This window comes from Oncorhynchus kisutch, unplaced genomic scaffold (genome assembly GCF_002021735.2).
Source record: "Oncorhynchus kisutch isolate 150728-3 unplaced genomic scaffold, Okis_V2 Okis09a-Okis19a_hom, whole genome shotgun sequence".
Classification (NCBI taxonomy): domain Eukaryota; kingdom Metazoa; phylum Chordata; class Actinopteri; order Salmoniformes; family Salmonidae; genus Oncorhynchus; species Oncorhynchus kisutch.
The window spans coordinates 1938364-1953853 of NW_022261985.1; the positions used below are offsets into that span (position 1 = coordinate 1938364).

The following is a 15490-nucleotide window of genomic DNA, read 5'->3' on the forward strand; positions in this document are numbered from 1 at the left end:
TGCTTTTGCCCGCGGCACAGCATATGGCAAAGAATCACGAAGATGGAAGGAATATAACAGCTGCTGTTACAACTTACATCTGCAAAGACATGGCCCCAATACACGGTCCAGAAACAGGCGTTTCGTGAGTTTGACCCAAGGTACCAAATGCAAATTGATATGTTTTTTATTAATTTATTTATAACTTTTATTTAAAAAGGCTGCAAGTCAGTTGAGAACAAATTCTTATTTTCAATGACTGCCTATATTTTAGGCCTGTATTTATTTTGTTTGCAACTATAGTTGAAGTGTTTTCTATTGACCTTTTTGTTGTTGTTTTAAACATTAAATTAATATTTTATTTTGTTTCATGCTAATTGAAATTTGCACGAAGGTTCTAAATAAAAAATAATCAAATATGAGTAAGTACCTTTTATTTTTTGAGTTTAATTCAAAATGTAATAAGAAATGGGCCTTTACGTGTGGTCATTTATATCAACTATTTATTCATTGAATTGACAGAAAATGTGCTATATCGTGATATCTATCGTTATCGGGATATGAATTGACCTATGTCAGGATATGAGGTTTAGTCCATATTGCCCAGCCCTATCCTGCAATTTTCACTATGTCACAACGTTTGGTTCTCAGACTGCTTTTACAAGGTTAGGGATAATCTTCCCTTGACCTTTGCCCCCTGCTCTGGGTCGTCCACTAACCCATGCTTTCCTACCCCCCTCCTCCTTCTCCCTGCAGGTGAGGAAGTACAAGGGCATGATCCTGGAGGACCTGGAGAATGCCCTGGCCGAGCACGCACCCCCTGGGGGGAACTAACCTCCGAGCTGCCCCCCCTCACCATTGACGGCATCCCTGTCTCTGTGGACAAGATGACACAGGTGAGCCCATAGAGAGATGATACACTTGACACACACAGCTATATTTATTAATGTTTATGGTGAGGTGAGAACCCTCGTCTGGCCAGCAGATGGAGCCAGTTGGTTATAAATCCTTCACCGCTCAGACTATGGTTTCATGCGGTTGGCTTACGCTAGAAAATGACGTGCTTCAAGGTCGAAATGCCCCTTTTAGGTCAATTTCGTCAAGGTTTTCACCTGTTCTCATGATGATAGTTGCCACTAGTTTCTCCAGCATGAGTTGCTCGTTAGAACTATAGATCCTATTTGATTCTATTTTGTAATCTAATGTTTCATGAGACAGATTTGGAATCCACAATGAGCCAAACAAGGCTTTCCGATATTGCCCGTTTAAGAGGCAGATATCCTCCATTGGGCTATCAGGGTGTGGTGCCAGTCCAGTATGTGAGAGAAAGTAGTGTGGACCAGGACACAGCATTCAGAGTTCTGTTCTGTAGGCACGAAGCGGACTGAAACAGGGAGTGCTATCTGAACATATCCAAAAAGTAAGAGGCACTCATTTTTGTTTTTCCATTCCAAAGTGTTTTGCTTCGCTGTGCCCTAATGAACACAGCCCAGAGATGGCTCACAGAGTAGTCATCATCCCAAGTGGCGCTGGCTTGTTTACTTCACTGCTGACACAGTCATTGGATCGTCATCATCAGAGACTTGGTACCATACATTGCCCTCAAGAGACACTACCCCAGGACGAGGGGACGGACGCAGCCAATCACTGAGCCCGCAGGGATAGAAACAGCCAATCACAGGGCCCACAGGGAGAGGAGCGGCCAATCCTGTCTCCTCTGGGGCAGGCGTTATAGAACCAGGAAGAATCTCGATGGTTGTTGTTTTTGTGTGTTTTTTTATGAGTTGAGGGGAGGAGGATCTGTTGCCTGCCTTCACTCTGCCAAAGCTGGTTGACACTGGGGTTACGGAAGGTGGTTTTATTTTTTTATTTAACCAGGTTGGCCAGTTGAGAACAAGTTCTCATTTACAACTGCGACCTGGCCAAGATAAAGCAAAGCAGTGCGACACAAACAACACAGAGTTACACATGGAATTAACAAGCGTACAGTCAATAACCCAATGGAGAAAGAAATGGGAGGAAAATAGTCTATACAGTGTGTGCAAATGGCGTGAGGAGGTAGGCAATAAATAGGCCATAGTAGCGAAGTAATGACAGTTTAGCAAATTAACACTGGAGTGATAGATGTGCAAGTAGAAATACTGGTATGCAAAAGAGCAGAAAAGTAAATAAAAACAATATGGGGATGAGGTAGGTAGATTGGATGGGCTAATTACAGATGGGCTATGTACAGCTGCAGCAATCGGTTAGCTGATGTTTAAAGTTAGTGAGGGAAGTATCAGTCTCCAATTTTTGCGATTCGTTCCAGTCATTGGCAGCAGAGAAATGGAAGGAATGGTCGGCCAAAGGAGGTGATCAAATCAAATGTATATACAGTGGGGCAAAAAAGTATTGTCAGCCACCAATTGTGCAAGTTCTCCCACTTAAAAAGGTGAGAGGCCTGTAATTTTCATCATAGGTACACTTCAACTATGACAGATAAAATGAGAAGAAAAAAATCCAGAAAATCACATTGTAGGATTTTTTATGAATTGATTTGCAAATTATGGTGGAAAATGAGTATTTGGTCACATACAAAAGTTTATCTCAATACTTTGTTTATATACCCTTTGTTGGCAATGACAGGGGTCAAATGTTTTCTGTAAGTCTTCACAAGGTTTTCACACACTATTGCTGGTATTTTGGCCCATTCCTCCATGCAGATCTCCTCTAGAGCAGTGATGTTTTGGGGCTGTTGCTGGGCAACACAGACTTTCAACTCCCTCCAAAGATTTTCTATGGGGTTGAGATCTGGAGACTGGCTAGGCCACTTCAGGCCCTTGAAATGCTTCTTACGAAGCCACTCCTTCGTTGCCCGGGGCGGTGTGTTTGGGATCATTGTCATGCTGAAAGACCCAGCCACGTTTCATCTTCAATGCCCTTGCTGATGGAAGGAGGTTTTCACTCAATCTCAGGATACATGGCCTCATTCATTCCTTCACACGGATCAGCCGTCCTGGTCCCTTTGCAGAAAAACAGCCCCAAAGCATGATGTTTCCACCCCCATGCTTCAGTGTTCTTTGGATGCAACTCAGCATTCTTTGTCCTCCAAACACGACAAGTTGAGTTCTTACCAAAAAGTTATATTTTGGTTTCATCTGACCATATGACATTCTCCCAATCTTCTTCTGGATCATCCAAATGCTCTTTAGCAAACTTCAGACGGGCCTGGACATGTACTGGCTTAAGCAGGGGGACACTAGGCCCCCCCCCCCCCCCCCGTTCACTAGGTCCCCCCTGTGTGGTTCTGGGATTTTTGCTCACCGTTCTTGTGATCCTTTTGACGCCACGGGGTGAGATCTTGTGTGGAACCCCAGCTCGAGGGAGATTATCAGTGGTCTTGTATGTCTTCCATTTCCTAATAATTGCTCCCACAGTTGATTTCTTCAAACCAAGCTGCTTACCTATTGCAGATTCAGTCTTCCCAGCCTGGTGCAGGTCTACAATTTTGTTTCTGGTGTCCTTTGACAGCTCTTTGGTCTTGGCCATAGTGGAGTTTGGAGTGTGACTGTTTGAGGTTGTGGACAGGTGTCTTTTATACTGATAACAAGTTCAAACAGGTAACATTAATACAGGTAACGAGTGGAGGACAGAGGAGCCTCTTTTAAAGAAGAAGTTACATGTCTGTGAGAGCCAGAAATCTTGCTTGTTTGTAGGTGACCAAATACTTATTTTCCACCATAATTTGCAAATAAATTCATTAAAAATCCTACAATGTGATTTTCTGGATTTTTTAATTCTCGTTTTGTCTGTCATAGTTGAAGTGTACCTATGATGAAAATTACAGGCCTCTCATCTTTTTAAGTGGGAGAACTTGCACAATTGGTGGCTGACTAAATACTTTTTTGCCCCACTGTATATCCCTTCGTACATCAGCTGATATCTCAAAGTGCTGCACAGAAACCCAGCCTAAAACCCCAAACAGCAAGCAATGCAGGTGTTGAAGCACGTTGGCTAGGAAAAACTCCCTAGAAAGGCCAAAACCTAGGAAGAAACCTAGAGGAACCAGGCTATGAGGGGTGACCAGTCCTCTTCTGGCTGTGCCGGGTGGAGATTATAACCGAATATGGCCAAGATGTTCGTAAATGACCAGCATGGTCAAATAATAGGTCTGGGAAAGGGTAGCACGTCCGGTGAACAGGTCAGGATTCCATAGCCGCAGGCAGAACAGTTGAAACTGGAGCTGCAGCATGGCCAGGTGGACTGGGGACAGCAAGGAGTCATCATGCCAGGTAGTCCTGAGGCATGGTCCTAGGGCTCAAGTCCTCCAAGAGAAAGAGAGAATTAGAGAGAGCATACTTAAATTCACACAGGACACCGGATAAGACAGGAGAAGTACTCCAGATATAACAAACTGGCCCTAGCCCCCCGACACAAACTACTGCAGCATAAATACTGGAGGTTGAGACAGGAGGGGTCAGGAGACACTGCCCCCATCCGATGATACCCCCGGACAGGGCCAAACAGGAAGGATATAACCCCACCCACTTTGCCAAAGCACAGCCCCACACCACTAGAGGGATATCTTCAACCACCAACTTACCATCCTGAGACAAGGCTGAGTATAGCCCACAAAGATCTCTGCCACGGCCCAACCCAAGACAGGAAGATCACATCAGTGACTCAACCCACTCAAGTGACGCACCCCTCCTAGGGACGGCATGAATGAGCACCAGTAAGCCAGTGACTCAGCCCCTGTAATAGGGTTAGAGGCAGAGAATCCCAGTGGAAAGAGGGGAACCGGCCAGGCAGAGACAGCAAGGGTGGTTCTTTGCCCCAGAGTCTTTCCGTTCACCTTCACACTCCTGGGCCAGACTACATATGACCCACTGAAGAGATGAGTCTTCAGTAAAGACTTAAAAGTTGAGACCGAGTTTGCGTCTCTCCCATGGGTAGGCAGACCATTCCATAAAAATGGAGCTCTATAGGAGAAAGCCCTGCCTCCAGCTGTTTGCTTAGAAATTCTAGGGACAATTAGGAGGCCTGCGTCTTGTGACTAGCGTACGTGTAGGTATGTACGGCAGGACCAAATCGGAAAGATAGGTAGGAGCAAGCCCATGTAATGCTTTGTAGGTTAGCAGTACAACCTTGAAATCAGCCCTTGCCTTGACAGGAAGCTGGTGTAGGGAAGCTAGCACTGGAGTAATATTAAAATGTTTGGTTCTAGTCGGGATTCTAGCAACCGTATTTAGCACTAACTGAAGTTTATTTAGTGCTTTATCCGGGTAGCCAGAAAGTAGAGCATTGCAGTAGTCTAACCTAGAAGTAACAAAAGCATGGGTTTTTCTGCATCATTTTTGGACAACGTTTCAGATTTTTTTCAATGTTACATAGATGGAAAAAACCTGTTGGCTTTGGGGATGACCAGTGAGATATACCTGCTGGAGTGCGTGCTATGGGTGGGTGTTGTTATGGTGACCAGTGAGCTGACATAAGGCGGAGCTTTACCTAGCAAAGACTTATAGATGACCTGGAGCCAGTGGGTCTGGCGACGAATATGTAGCGAGGGCCAGCCGACTAGAGCATACAGGTCGCAGTGGTGGGTGGTATTTGGGGCTTTGGTGACAAAACGGATGGCACTGTGATAGACTGCATCCAGTTTGCTGAGTAGAGTATTGGAGGCTATTTTGTAAATGACATCGTCGAGGATCGGTAGGCTAGTCAGATTTACGAGGGTATGTTTGGCGGCGTGAGTGAAGGAGGCTTTGTTGCGCGATAGGAAGCCGATTCTAGATTTAATTTTGTATTGTTGATGTTTAATATGAGTCTGAAAGGAAAGTTTACAGTCTAGCCAGACACCTAGGTATTTGTAGAGTTCCACATATTCAGAACCGTCCAGAGTAGTGATGCTAGTCGGGCGGGCAGCGAACGGTTGAAAAGCATGCATTTAGTTTACTAGCGTTTTAAGAGCAGTTGGAGGCCACGGAAAGAGTGTTGTATGGCATTGAATCTCGTTTGGAGGTTTATTAGCACAGTGTCCAAAGAAGGGCCAGATTTATACAGAATGGTGTCGTCTGCGTAGAGGTGGATCAGGGAATCACCCGCAGCAAGAGTGACATCGTTGATATATACAGAGAAAAGAGTCGGCCGGACTACAGGCCCTCTGATTTTACACACTGAACTCTGTCTGCGAAGTAGTTGGTGAACCAGGCGAGGCAGTCATTTGAGAAACCAAAGCTGTTGAGTCTACCAATAAGAATGCTGTGATTGACAGAGTCGAAGGCCTTGGCCAGGTTGATGAAGACGGCTGCACAGTACTGTCTTTTATCGATGGCGGTTATGATATCGTTTAGTACCTTGGGAACCAGATTGCACAGCGGAGAAGGTATGTTGGGATTCGAAATGGTCAGTGATCTGTTTGTTAAGTTGGCTTTCGAAGACTTTAGAAAGGCAGGGTAGGTAGGATGGATATAGGTCTGTAACAGTTTGGGTCTAGAGTGTCACCCCCTTTGAAGAGGGGAATGACGGCGGCAGCTTTCCAATCTTTAGGGATCTCAGACGATACGGAAGAGAGGTTGAACAGACCGGTAATAGGGGTTGCAACAATGGCGGCAGATAATTTTAGAGAGGGTCCAGATTGTCTAACCAGGTGATTTGTGGGTGTCCAGGTTTTGCACTGGGGGGGGGGGTTGTTCTGGAGCACCTGGAGAGCCAGGTCAAAGCAGTATCCCAGGACACTCACCTGGCTGGGGCCAGAGTGACGGGAGAGTGTGCGTTTTGTGGAGATGCAGTCTGTCGACTTCTACTCTGCTGAATAGGTGTTTCTTTCAAAAGAGGTGATCTCAATGAGACAAACCTGTATACATGTAAAGGTTAACTATAGTAGTGGAGTGGAAGACATGGTTGTGCCAGGAGAAAGGCTCAAATAAGAGGTGGTAAGATGGATAGGGATTGAGTGACAACCAGGGAAGGGGAGTCAGCCTGACTATCCCTGGAGAGGCTCATCTGGCGGGTTTTGGGGAGTTCACGAGAGGGCCCTGGTGGCTGGTGGTATGGAGAGCCTAGGAGCAGCAGGTGAGTCAAGAGACCAGCCAGGGTGAGCCAGCCCATAATTACAGCTCTTTGGGTTTGGAGTGGCTGGCTGCTGATTGGCTGATAGCCTGCCGGATTAGACTAAAGGGAGGGGGGTTAACGCCACACACAGTCACTAATTAGGCCATCTGTCCCCCAATTCACCCCCCCCCCCCCCCTCACCAGCTACAGGTGGAGAAACAGAGGCACTGGGGAGCTTACTATAGCTGTTGCTACCTGCTAGACTAGTTTACTAATGTTTGTCGGTCTCCATTTTATAAACTCTGACAAATATGTGTTTCTGTTGTTTTTGAGAGGGTTTCTCCAAACGCTAATTCACTGGCTGCAACTACAGTAGGACGGAGACGAAGACGGGTCAAAATGGCTTTCTCAAAAACAATTTATAGTATGATATGTTGTCACCAGAGGTTACCTATCCATGTTTCAGACTATCCAGAGCCAGTCAAGGCACCGCCATTTTGTCTACTCTCTCAGAACACAGAGCAAACTGGATAGCTGTGTGGTGATTCTATTTTTAGCCAAATTTACTCAGTGATGTCAATGTGGGTAGATGCTGCAGTGGCCCCATCCCTACCCCGGCCCCAGTATTACCAGGGACACTGAGGACATGGCGACGAAACCCACCCCAGCTGGGGAAGACACACACACACACACATACCACACGCACAGGGGACTGGTAAGGCGTGCGGGGGTGTGTGTGTTCCACCCCCTTCGTCTCCCAGGGAGAGGGGGAAAATCAGAATAAATAAATGAGGAGGCCTCTTATGTAATAGTTTGGATGAGTCAAATCAAATTTATTTATATAGCCCTTCGTACATCAGCTGATATCTCAAAGTGCTGTACAGAAACCCAGCCTAAAACCCCAAACAGCAAGCAATGCAGGTGTAGAAGCACGGTGGCTAGGAAAAACTCCCTAGAAAGGCCAATACCTAGGAAGAAACCTAGAGAGGAACCAGGCTATGTGGGGTGGCCAGTCCTCTTCTGGCTGTGCCGGGTGGAGATTATAACAGAACATGGCCAAGATGTTCAAATGTTCATAAATGACCAGCATGGTCGAATAATAATAAGGCAGAACAGTTGAAACTGGAGCAGCAGCACAGTCAGGTGGAAGTTGAAACTGGAGCAGCAGCATGGCCAGGTGGACTGGGGACAGCAAGGAGTCATCATGTCAGGTAGTCCTGGGGCATGGTCCTAGGGCTCAGGTCAGTTGAAACTGGAACAGCAGCATGGCCAGGTGGACTGGGGACAGCAAGGAGTCATCATGTCAGGTAGTCCTGGGGCATGGTCCTAGGGCTCAGGTCCTCCAAGAGAGAGAAAGAAAGAGAGAAGGAGAGAATTAGAGAACGCACACTTAGATTCACACAGGACACCGAATAGGACAGGAGAAGTACTCCAGATATAACAAACTGACCCCAGCCCCCCGACACATAAACTACTGCAGCATAAATACTGGAGGCTGAGACAGGAGGGGTCAGGAGACACTGTGGCCCCATCCGAGGACACCCCCGGACAGGGCCAAACAGGAAGGATATAACCCCACCCACTTTGCCAAAGCACAGCCCCCACACCACTAGAGGGATATCTTCAACCACCAACTTACCATCCTGAGACAAGGCTGAGTATAGCCCACAAAGATCTCCGCCACGGCACAACCCAAGGGGGGGGGGGGCGCCAACCCAGACAGGATGACCACAACAGTGAATCAACCCACTCAGGTGACGCACCCCCTCCAGGGACGGCATGAGAGAGCCCCAGCAAGCCAGTGACTCAGCCCCTGTAATAGGGTTAGAGGCAGAGAATCCCAGTGGAAAGAGGGGAACCGGCCAGGCAGAGACAGCAAGGGCGGTTCGTTGCTCCAGAGCCTTTCCGTTCACCTTCCCACTCCTGGGCCAGACTACACTCAATCATATGACCCACTGAAGAGATGAGTCTTCAGTAAAGACTTAAAGGTTGAGACCGAGTTTGCGTCTCTGACATGGGTAGGCAGACCGTTCCATAAAAATGGAGCTCTATAGGAGAAAGCCCTGCCTCCATCTGTTTGCTTAGAAATTCTAGGGACAATTAGGAGGCCTGCGTCTTGTGACCGTAGCGTACGTGTAGGTATGTACGGCAGGACCAAATCAGAGAGATAGGTAGGAGCAAGCCCATGTAATGCTTTGTAGGTTAGCAGTAAAACCTTGAAATCAGCCCTTGCTTTGACAGGAAGCCAGGGTAGGGAGGCTAGCACTGGAGTAATATGATCAAATTTTTTGGTTCTAGTCAGGATTCTAGCAGCCGTATTTAGCACTAACTGAAGTTTATTTAGTGCTTTATCCGGGTAGCCGGAAAATAGAGCATTGCAGTAGTCTAACCTAGAAGTGACAAAAGCATGGATTAATTTTTCTGCATCATTTTTGGACAGAAAGTTTCTGATTTTTGCAATGTTACGTAGATGGAAAAAAGCTGTCCTCGAAATGGTCTTGATATGTTCTTCAAAAGAGAGATCAGGGTCCAGAGTAACGCCGAGGTCCTTCACAGTTTTATTTGAGACGACTGTACAACCATTAAGATTAATTGTCAGATTCAACAGAAGATCACTTTGTTTCTTGGGACCTAGAACAAGCATCTCTGTTTTGTCCGAGTTTAATAGTAGAAAGTTTGTAGCCATCCACTTCCTTATGTCTGAAACACATGCTTCTAGCGAGGGCAGTTTTGGGGCTTCACCATGTTTCATTGAAATGTACAGCTGTGTGTCATCCGCATAGCAGTGAAAGTTTACATTATGTTTTCGAATAACATCCCCAAGAGGTAAAATATAGAGTCCAAGCAATCAGGCTTCATTGTGGTTAGTCGTCAATCCTAACTGTTCAGAGTACAGCACACCACTTAAAAAGTAGGGAGAATGAATGAAACATCATCTACCTACAACTGGTTTAAAACTACCACTGAATCTCCTCTGGTGTCTACAGCAGTCTGTTAACATGTTAATCTCACTGAATCTCCTCTGGTGTCTACAGCAGTCTGTTAACATGTTATTGAACTGTGGTTAATCTGGCCAGCGCAAAATGGGTGTGTTTATCTGGATGTTGTCATTTGTTATACTACAGCTGATGGAGACTACAGTGTCAACTATTGAGGCGGTTCAGGTTTTCTGCCCAGAACAGGGGTTTGTTCATTTGGGCAGGCAACAGAGAAAAGTTGTAAAATGTTTTTCAGCGGAAAACAAAAGAACGCAGTCCAGGTGGTCTCTCCAGGTTTCAGTCTGTTTTCTTCCATCTAGTGCCACCCAAGTTCAGAGCCATTAGGCCAAGATTGTGTTAGTTCATCAGTCAGGGAGGCAGACTGGAGCCTCAGTCGTAGACTGGCCTGTAGATAGACCTCAGTGCAGTGTGGTCTCCTTTTTAGAAATCCTATTTCTGGGCCCAGTCCACCTCAGCAAGCTGCAGGTAGGTAATCAGTACCTCTTTCCTCCCCCTAGTCAAAGGCACGTGTGTGTGTGTGTGTGTGTGTGTGTGTGTGTGTGTACCACTCACCCCCGTATCTTGTTTCCTCTGGTCAGGCCCAGCTGCGAGCGTTCATCCCAGAGATGTTGAAGTATTCGACGGGCAGGGGCAAGCCTGGCTGGGGCAAGGAGAGCTGCAAGCCCATCTGGTGGCCAGAGGACATCCCCTGGGCCAACGTGCGCAGCGACGTGCGCACTGAGGAACAGAAACAGAGGGTGAGGTTGAAAACACACTTTCCCTGTGAATTGACTCCCTGGTATCATTACAATGTTCAATATGATAGAGAGGTAGGAGGATTGACTCCCTGGTATCATTACAATGTTGAATATGATAGAGAGGTAGGAGGATTGACTCCCTGGTATCATTACAATGTTGAATATGGTAGAGAGGTAGGACGTTGTGGAGGTTAAAGGGTCTTTGAGTGGAGACGGTTAGAGAATAATAACTTGGTGGGACAGAGTTCTACCAGGGACAATCCAACTATAATAACTTGGTGGGACAGAGTTCTACCAGGGACAATCCAACTATAATAACTTGGTGGGACAGAGTTCTACCAGGGACAATCCAACTATAATAACTTGGGACAGAGTTCTACCAGGGACAATCCAACTATAATAACTTGGGACAGAGTTCTACCAGGGACAATCCAGCTATAATAACATGGTGGGACAGAGTTCTACCAGGGACAATCCAACTATAATAACATGGTGGGACAGAGTTCTACCAGGGACAATCCAACTATAATAACATGGGACAGAGTTCTACCAGGGACAATCCAACTATAATAACATGGGACAGAGTTCTACCAGGGACAATCCAACTATAATAACATGGTGGGACAGAGTTCTACCAGGGACAATCCAACTATAATAACATGGTGGGACAGAGTTCTACCAGGGACAATCCAACTATAATAACATGGTGGGACAGAGTTCTACCAGGGACAATCCAACTATAATAACTTGGTGGGACAGAGTTCTACCAGGGACAATCCAGCTATAATAACATGGGACAGAGTTCTACCAGGGACAATCCAGCTATAATAACTTGGTGGGACAGAGTTCTACCAGGGACAATCCAACTATAATAACATGGGACAGAGTTCTACCAGGGACAATCCAACTATAATAACTTGGTGGGACAGAGTTCTACCAGGGACAATCCAACTATAATAACATGGTGGGACAGAGTTCTACCAGGGACAATCCAACTATAATAACTTGGTGGGACAGAGTTCTACCAGGGACAATCCAACTATAATAACTTGGTGGGACAGAGTTCTACCAGGGACAATCCAGCTATAATAACATGGGACAGAGTTCTACCAGGGACAATCCAGCTATAATAACTTGGTGGGACAGAGTTCTACCAGGGACAATCCAACTATAATAACATGGGACAGAGTTCTACCAGGGACAATCCAACTATAATAACTTGGTGGGACAGAGTTCTACCAGGGACAATCCAACTATAATAACTTGGTGGGACAGAGTTCTACCAGGGACAATCCAACTATAATAACATGGGACAGAGTTCTACCAGGGACAATCCAACTATAATAACTTAGGACAGAGTTCTACCAGGGACAATCCAGCTATAATAACTTGGTGGGACAGAGTTCTACCAGGGACAATCCAGCTATAATAACTTGGTGGGACAGAGTTCTACCAGGGACAATCCAGCTATAATAACTTGGTGGGACAGAGTTCTACCAGGGACAATCCAACTATAATAACTTGGTGGGACAGAGTTCTACCAGGGACAATCCAACTATAATAACTTGGTGGGACAGAGTTCTACCAGGGACAATCCAACTATAATAACTTGGTGGGACAGAGTTCTACCAGGGACAATCCAGCTATAATAACATGGGACAGAGTTCTACCAGGGACAATCCAACTATAATAACTTGGTGGGACAGAGTTCTACCAGGGACAATCCAGCTATAATAACATGGGACAGAGTTCTACCAGGGACAATCCAACTATAATAACTTGGTGGGACAGAGTTCTACCAGGGACAATCCAACTATAATAACTTGGTGGGACAGAGTTCTACCAGGGACAATCCAACTATAATAACTTGGTGGGACAGAGTTCTACCAGGGACAATCCAGCTATAATAACATGGGACAGAGTTCTACCAGGGACAATCCAACTATAATAACTTGGTGGGACAGAGTTCTACCAGGGACAATCCAGCTATAATAACATGGGACAGAGTTCTACCAGGGACAATCCAACTATAATAACTTGGTGGGACAGAGTTCTACCAGGGACAATCCAACTATAATAACATGGTGGGACAGAGTTCTACCAGGGACAATCCAGCTATAATAACTTGGTGGGACAGAGTTCTACCAGGGACAATCCAACTATAATAACATGGGACAGAGTTCTACCAGGGACAATCCAACTATAATAACTTGGTGGGACAGAGTTCTACCAGGGACAATCCAACTATAATAACTTGGTGGGACAGAGTTCTACCAGGGACAATCCAACTATAATAACTTGGGACAGAGTTCTACCAGGGACAATCCAACTATAATAACTTGGTGGGACAGAGTTCTACCAGGGACAATCCAACTATAATAACTTGGTGGGACAGAGTTCTACCAGGGACAATCCAACTATAAGTTATGTGGAAATGACTTCTTTACTGTTTAAAATATGTTTAGTTATGAAGCATAGGTATCAATGAATACAAATGTACATTTTGTTTCGTGAGTTACTTTTTTACATAAAAGACAACAATATACAAAAAAGTATACCATCAGAATATCATTGCAAGGAAATTACTTAAGTATTGCAACTAAAGCCCAGACTGAATTCAGCTCCGTTTCACTCCACTATATCAATTAGTAAAGTTAAACGACAGTGAACTGTATCGTAAATCTGTCTGGTTTGTGTTTCCTATACTCTTGAAACCCATTTGTACCAGTCCCCTTGTATAACATGTCGTTTTGTTGTGGTGCCCCTTGCTAGGTGTCGTGGACGCAGGCGCTGCGGACCATTGTGAAGAACTGCTACAAGCAGCATGGACGCGAGGACCTGCTGTACGCCTTTGAGGACCAGGTGCCACAGCACACGGCCATGACGACAGCCACCCACAGCATCACCCACCTGGTGCCCTCACAGACCGTGGTGCAGACCATCAGCAACCCCGACGGCACCGTCTCCCTCATACAGGTCAGGTTTCCCATAGGTACAGATCTAGGATCTACCTTAACCAATATTTGGTCAAGCTCCGGGGTAAAGTTTCCCCTAGGAACAGATCTAAGATCAGCTTATTTTTTTGTGGGGAAATGCTAAACTGACCCAAGATCAGCGTCTAGGGCCAACTTAACCCTACTCCAAGTCAAGATTAGGGTCCCAACATTCCGGGAACGTTCGCAAAGTTCCCAGATTTTTCAGAAATCCCGATTGGAGGATTCCCTGAATCAGAAGGGAATAAGCTGGGAGGGACTTACCAACCTGGGAGTCCTCCAACTGGGATTTTGGAAAGACCTGGGAACTTTGGGTGTGTTTCCTGAATTTTGCAACTCTACTAAGGATCCAGATGGCGCAGTCCTCCCCCTCTCTAGATGGGCCGCGGGGCCTCGCCCTCTCTAGGCGGGCCGGCGGGGCCTCCCCTTCTCTAGGCGGGCCGGCGGGGCCTCCCCTTCTCTCGGCGGGCCGCGGGGCCTCGCCCTCTATAGGCGGGCCGCGGGGCCTCGCCCTCTCTAGGCAGTGATTAAAAGATGCCCTGGATGATGATTTGGAGGGATAATCCATGGGAAGGATTTGGCTGTTTTGTACTCAAGCCAGGCTGCCCATTGTAATCTCCCTTTCCCCACTCCTCTCTCGCTCTCTCGCTCTCTCTCTGCCCCTCAGGTGGGCACAGGGCAGACGGTGGCCACTCTGGCCGATGCCTCGGAGCTGCCAGGCACAGTGACCGTGGCCCAGGTCAACTACACTGTGAACGACGGAGAGGTACACACACCACACACCTCATCAGTCTCTCAGAACACAAACACACACACACACTTACAAATACACACACTTGTAGAGACACCTGATTCTCCTATCTGATGACTGTATGCGGTTGTAATGGCAGTCCCTCCTGTGTGTGAGGTGTGTTACTACTATTCTGTGAGGAGTGTTAGATGTTAAGTCTCCAGAGTAGTGAACATAGTGTGTAGCTGAAAGGTTTCTCTAACTGGCTCCATTACACACTTTTAGGCAATATGCCCCTTTATACCTTATCACTTTTAGAATAAATAAATACTAAACGATTTTGATGGCGTTTAAAGCCTGAAGGTCGTTTTTCTGCAGTGTGCGGACAGCGTTTCCTCTTTTTGAGATGCAAATGTTAACCATCTCCTGATTCCTAATTGGCATATATCATTCCTCACCTCTCCTCGGCAATAGTTGATGTGTGGTGAGCTTTCTGGCGCAAAGGGGCAGTCCAGACCACACCCAGGTGGGTTCTACACATTGGTCATGGATGAGGTGATTTCCCCCTTACTATTTAAAGCGCTGACAGGGATTTTTCTGCCATTGAAATCCTTGGGCGGGCCACCTAAACGTTTTATCGGGTCACCTATGTCCATACAGTGAGGGAGAAAACCGTTTTTATTTTTTATAGATTTTCGGGATGGAAAACACTTCAGTGTAAACTTAAATGACAGATATAACGGATGTAGGAAAGACAATAGATATATATATATATATATATAGATATATATTAGAATATGATCTTTGAGAACTAACAATCAAAGTAAAAACAATAAATTTAGCAGTATTGATTTGGTTATTATGTTTGAGCAGAATAACACCGCATTAACCATGGCAGACCTGCAGGAAATGTGCTTTAAAACTGCAATATCTTCTCTCAGCTCCATGGAGAAATATGAAGAACTACAGAAAATTAACATTTAAAACCCCCCGAAAAATGATCTCCGCTCCATGGAGAAA

General features: G+C 46.0%; 1 protein-coding gene across 1 annotated transcript in view; it reads left to right on the forward strand.

The window, feature by feature from the left end:
• The first annotated feature begins 753 nt into the window (after positions 1 to 753).
• Positions 754 to 15490, forward strand: part of LOC116360560 (nuclear respiratory factor 1) — a 32102-nt gene continuing 17365 nt past the window's right edge. The window contains 6 exon segments of the mRNA XM_031815357.1: positions 754 to 799; positions 802 to 875; positions 10589 to 10747; positions 13520 to 13723; positions 14408 to 14506; positions 14945 to 15025. Of these exon segments, the coding sequence (XP_031671217.1) occupies positions 754 to 799; positions 802 to 875; positions 10589 to 10747; positions 13520 to 13723; positions 14408 to 14506; positions 14945 to 15025 (663 nt within the window).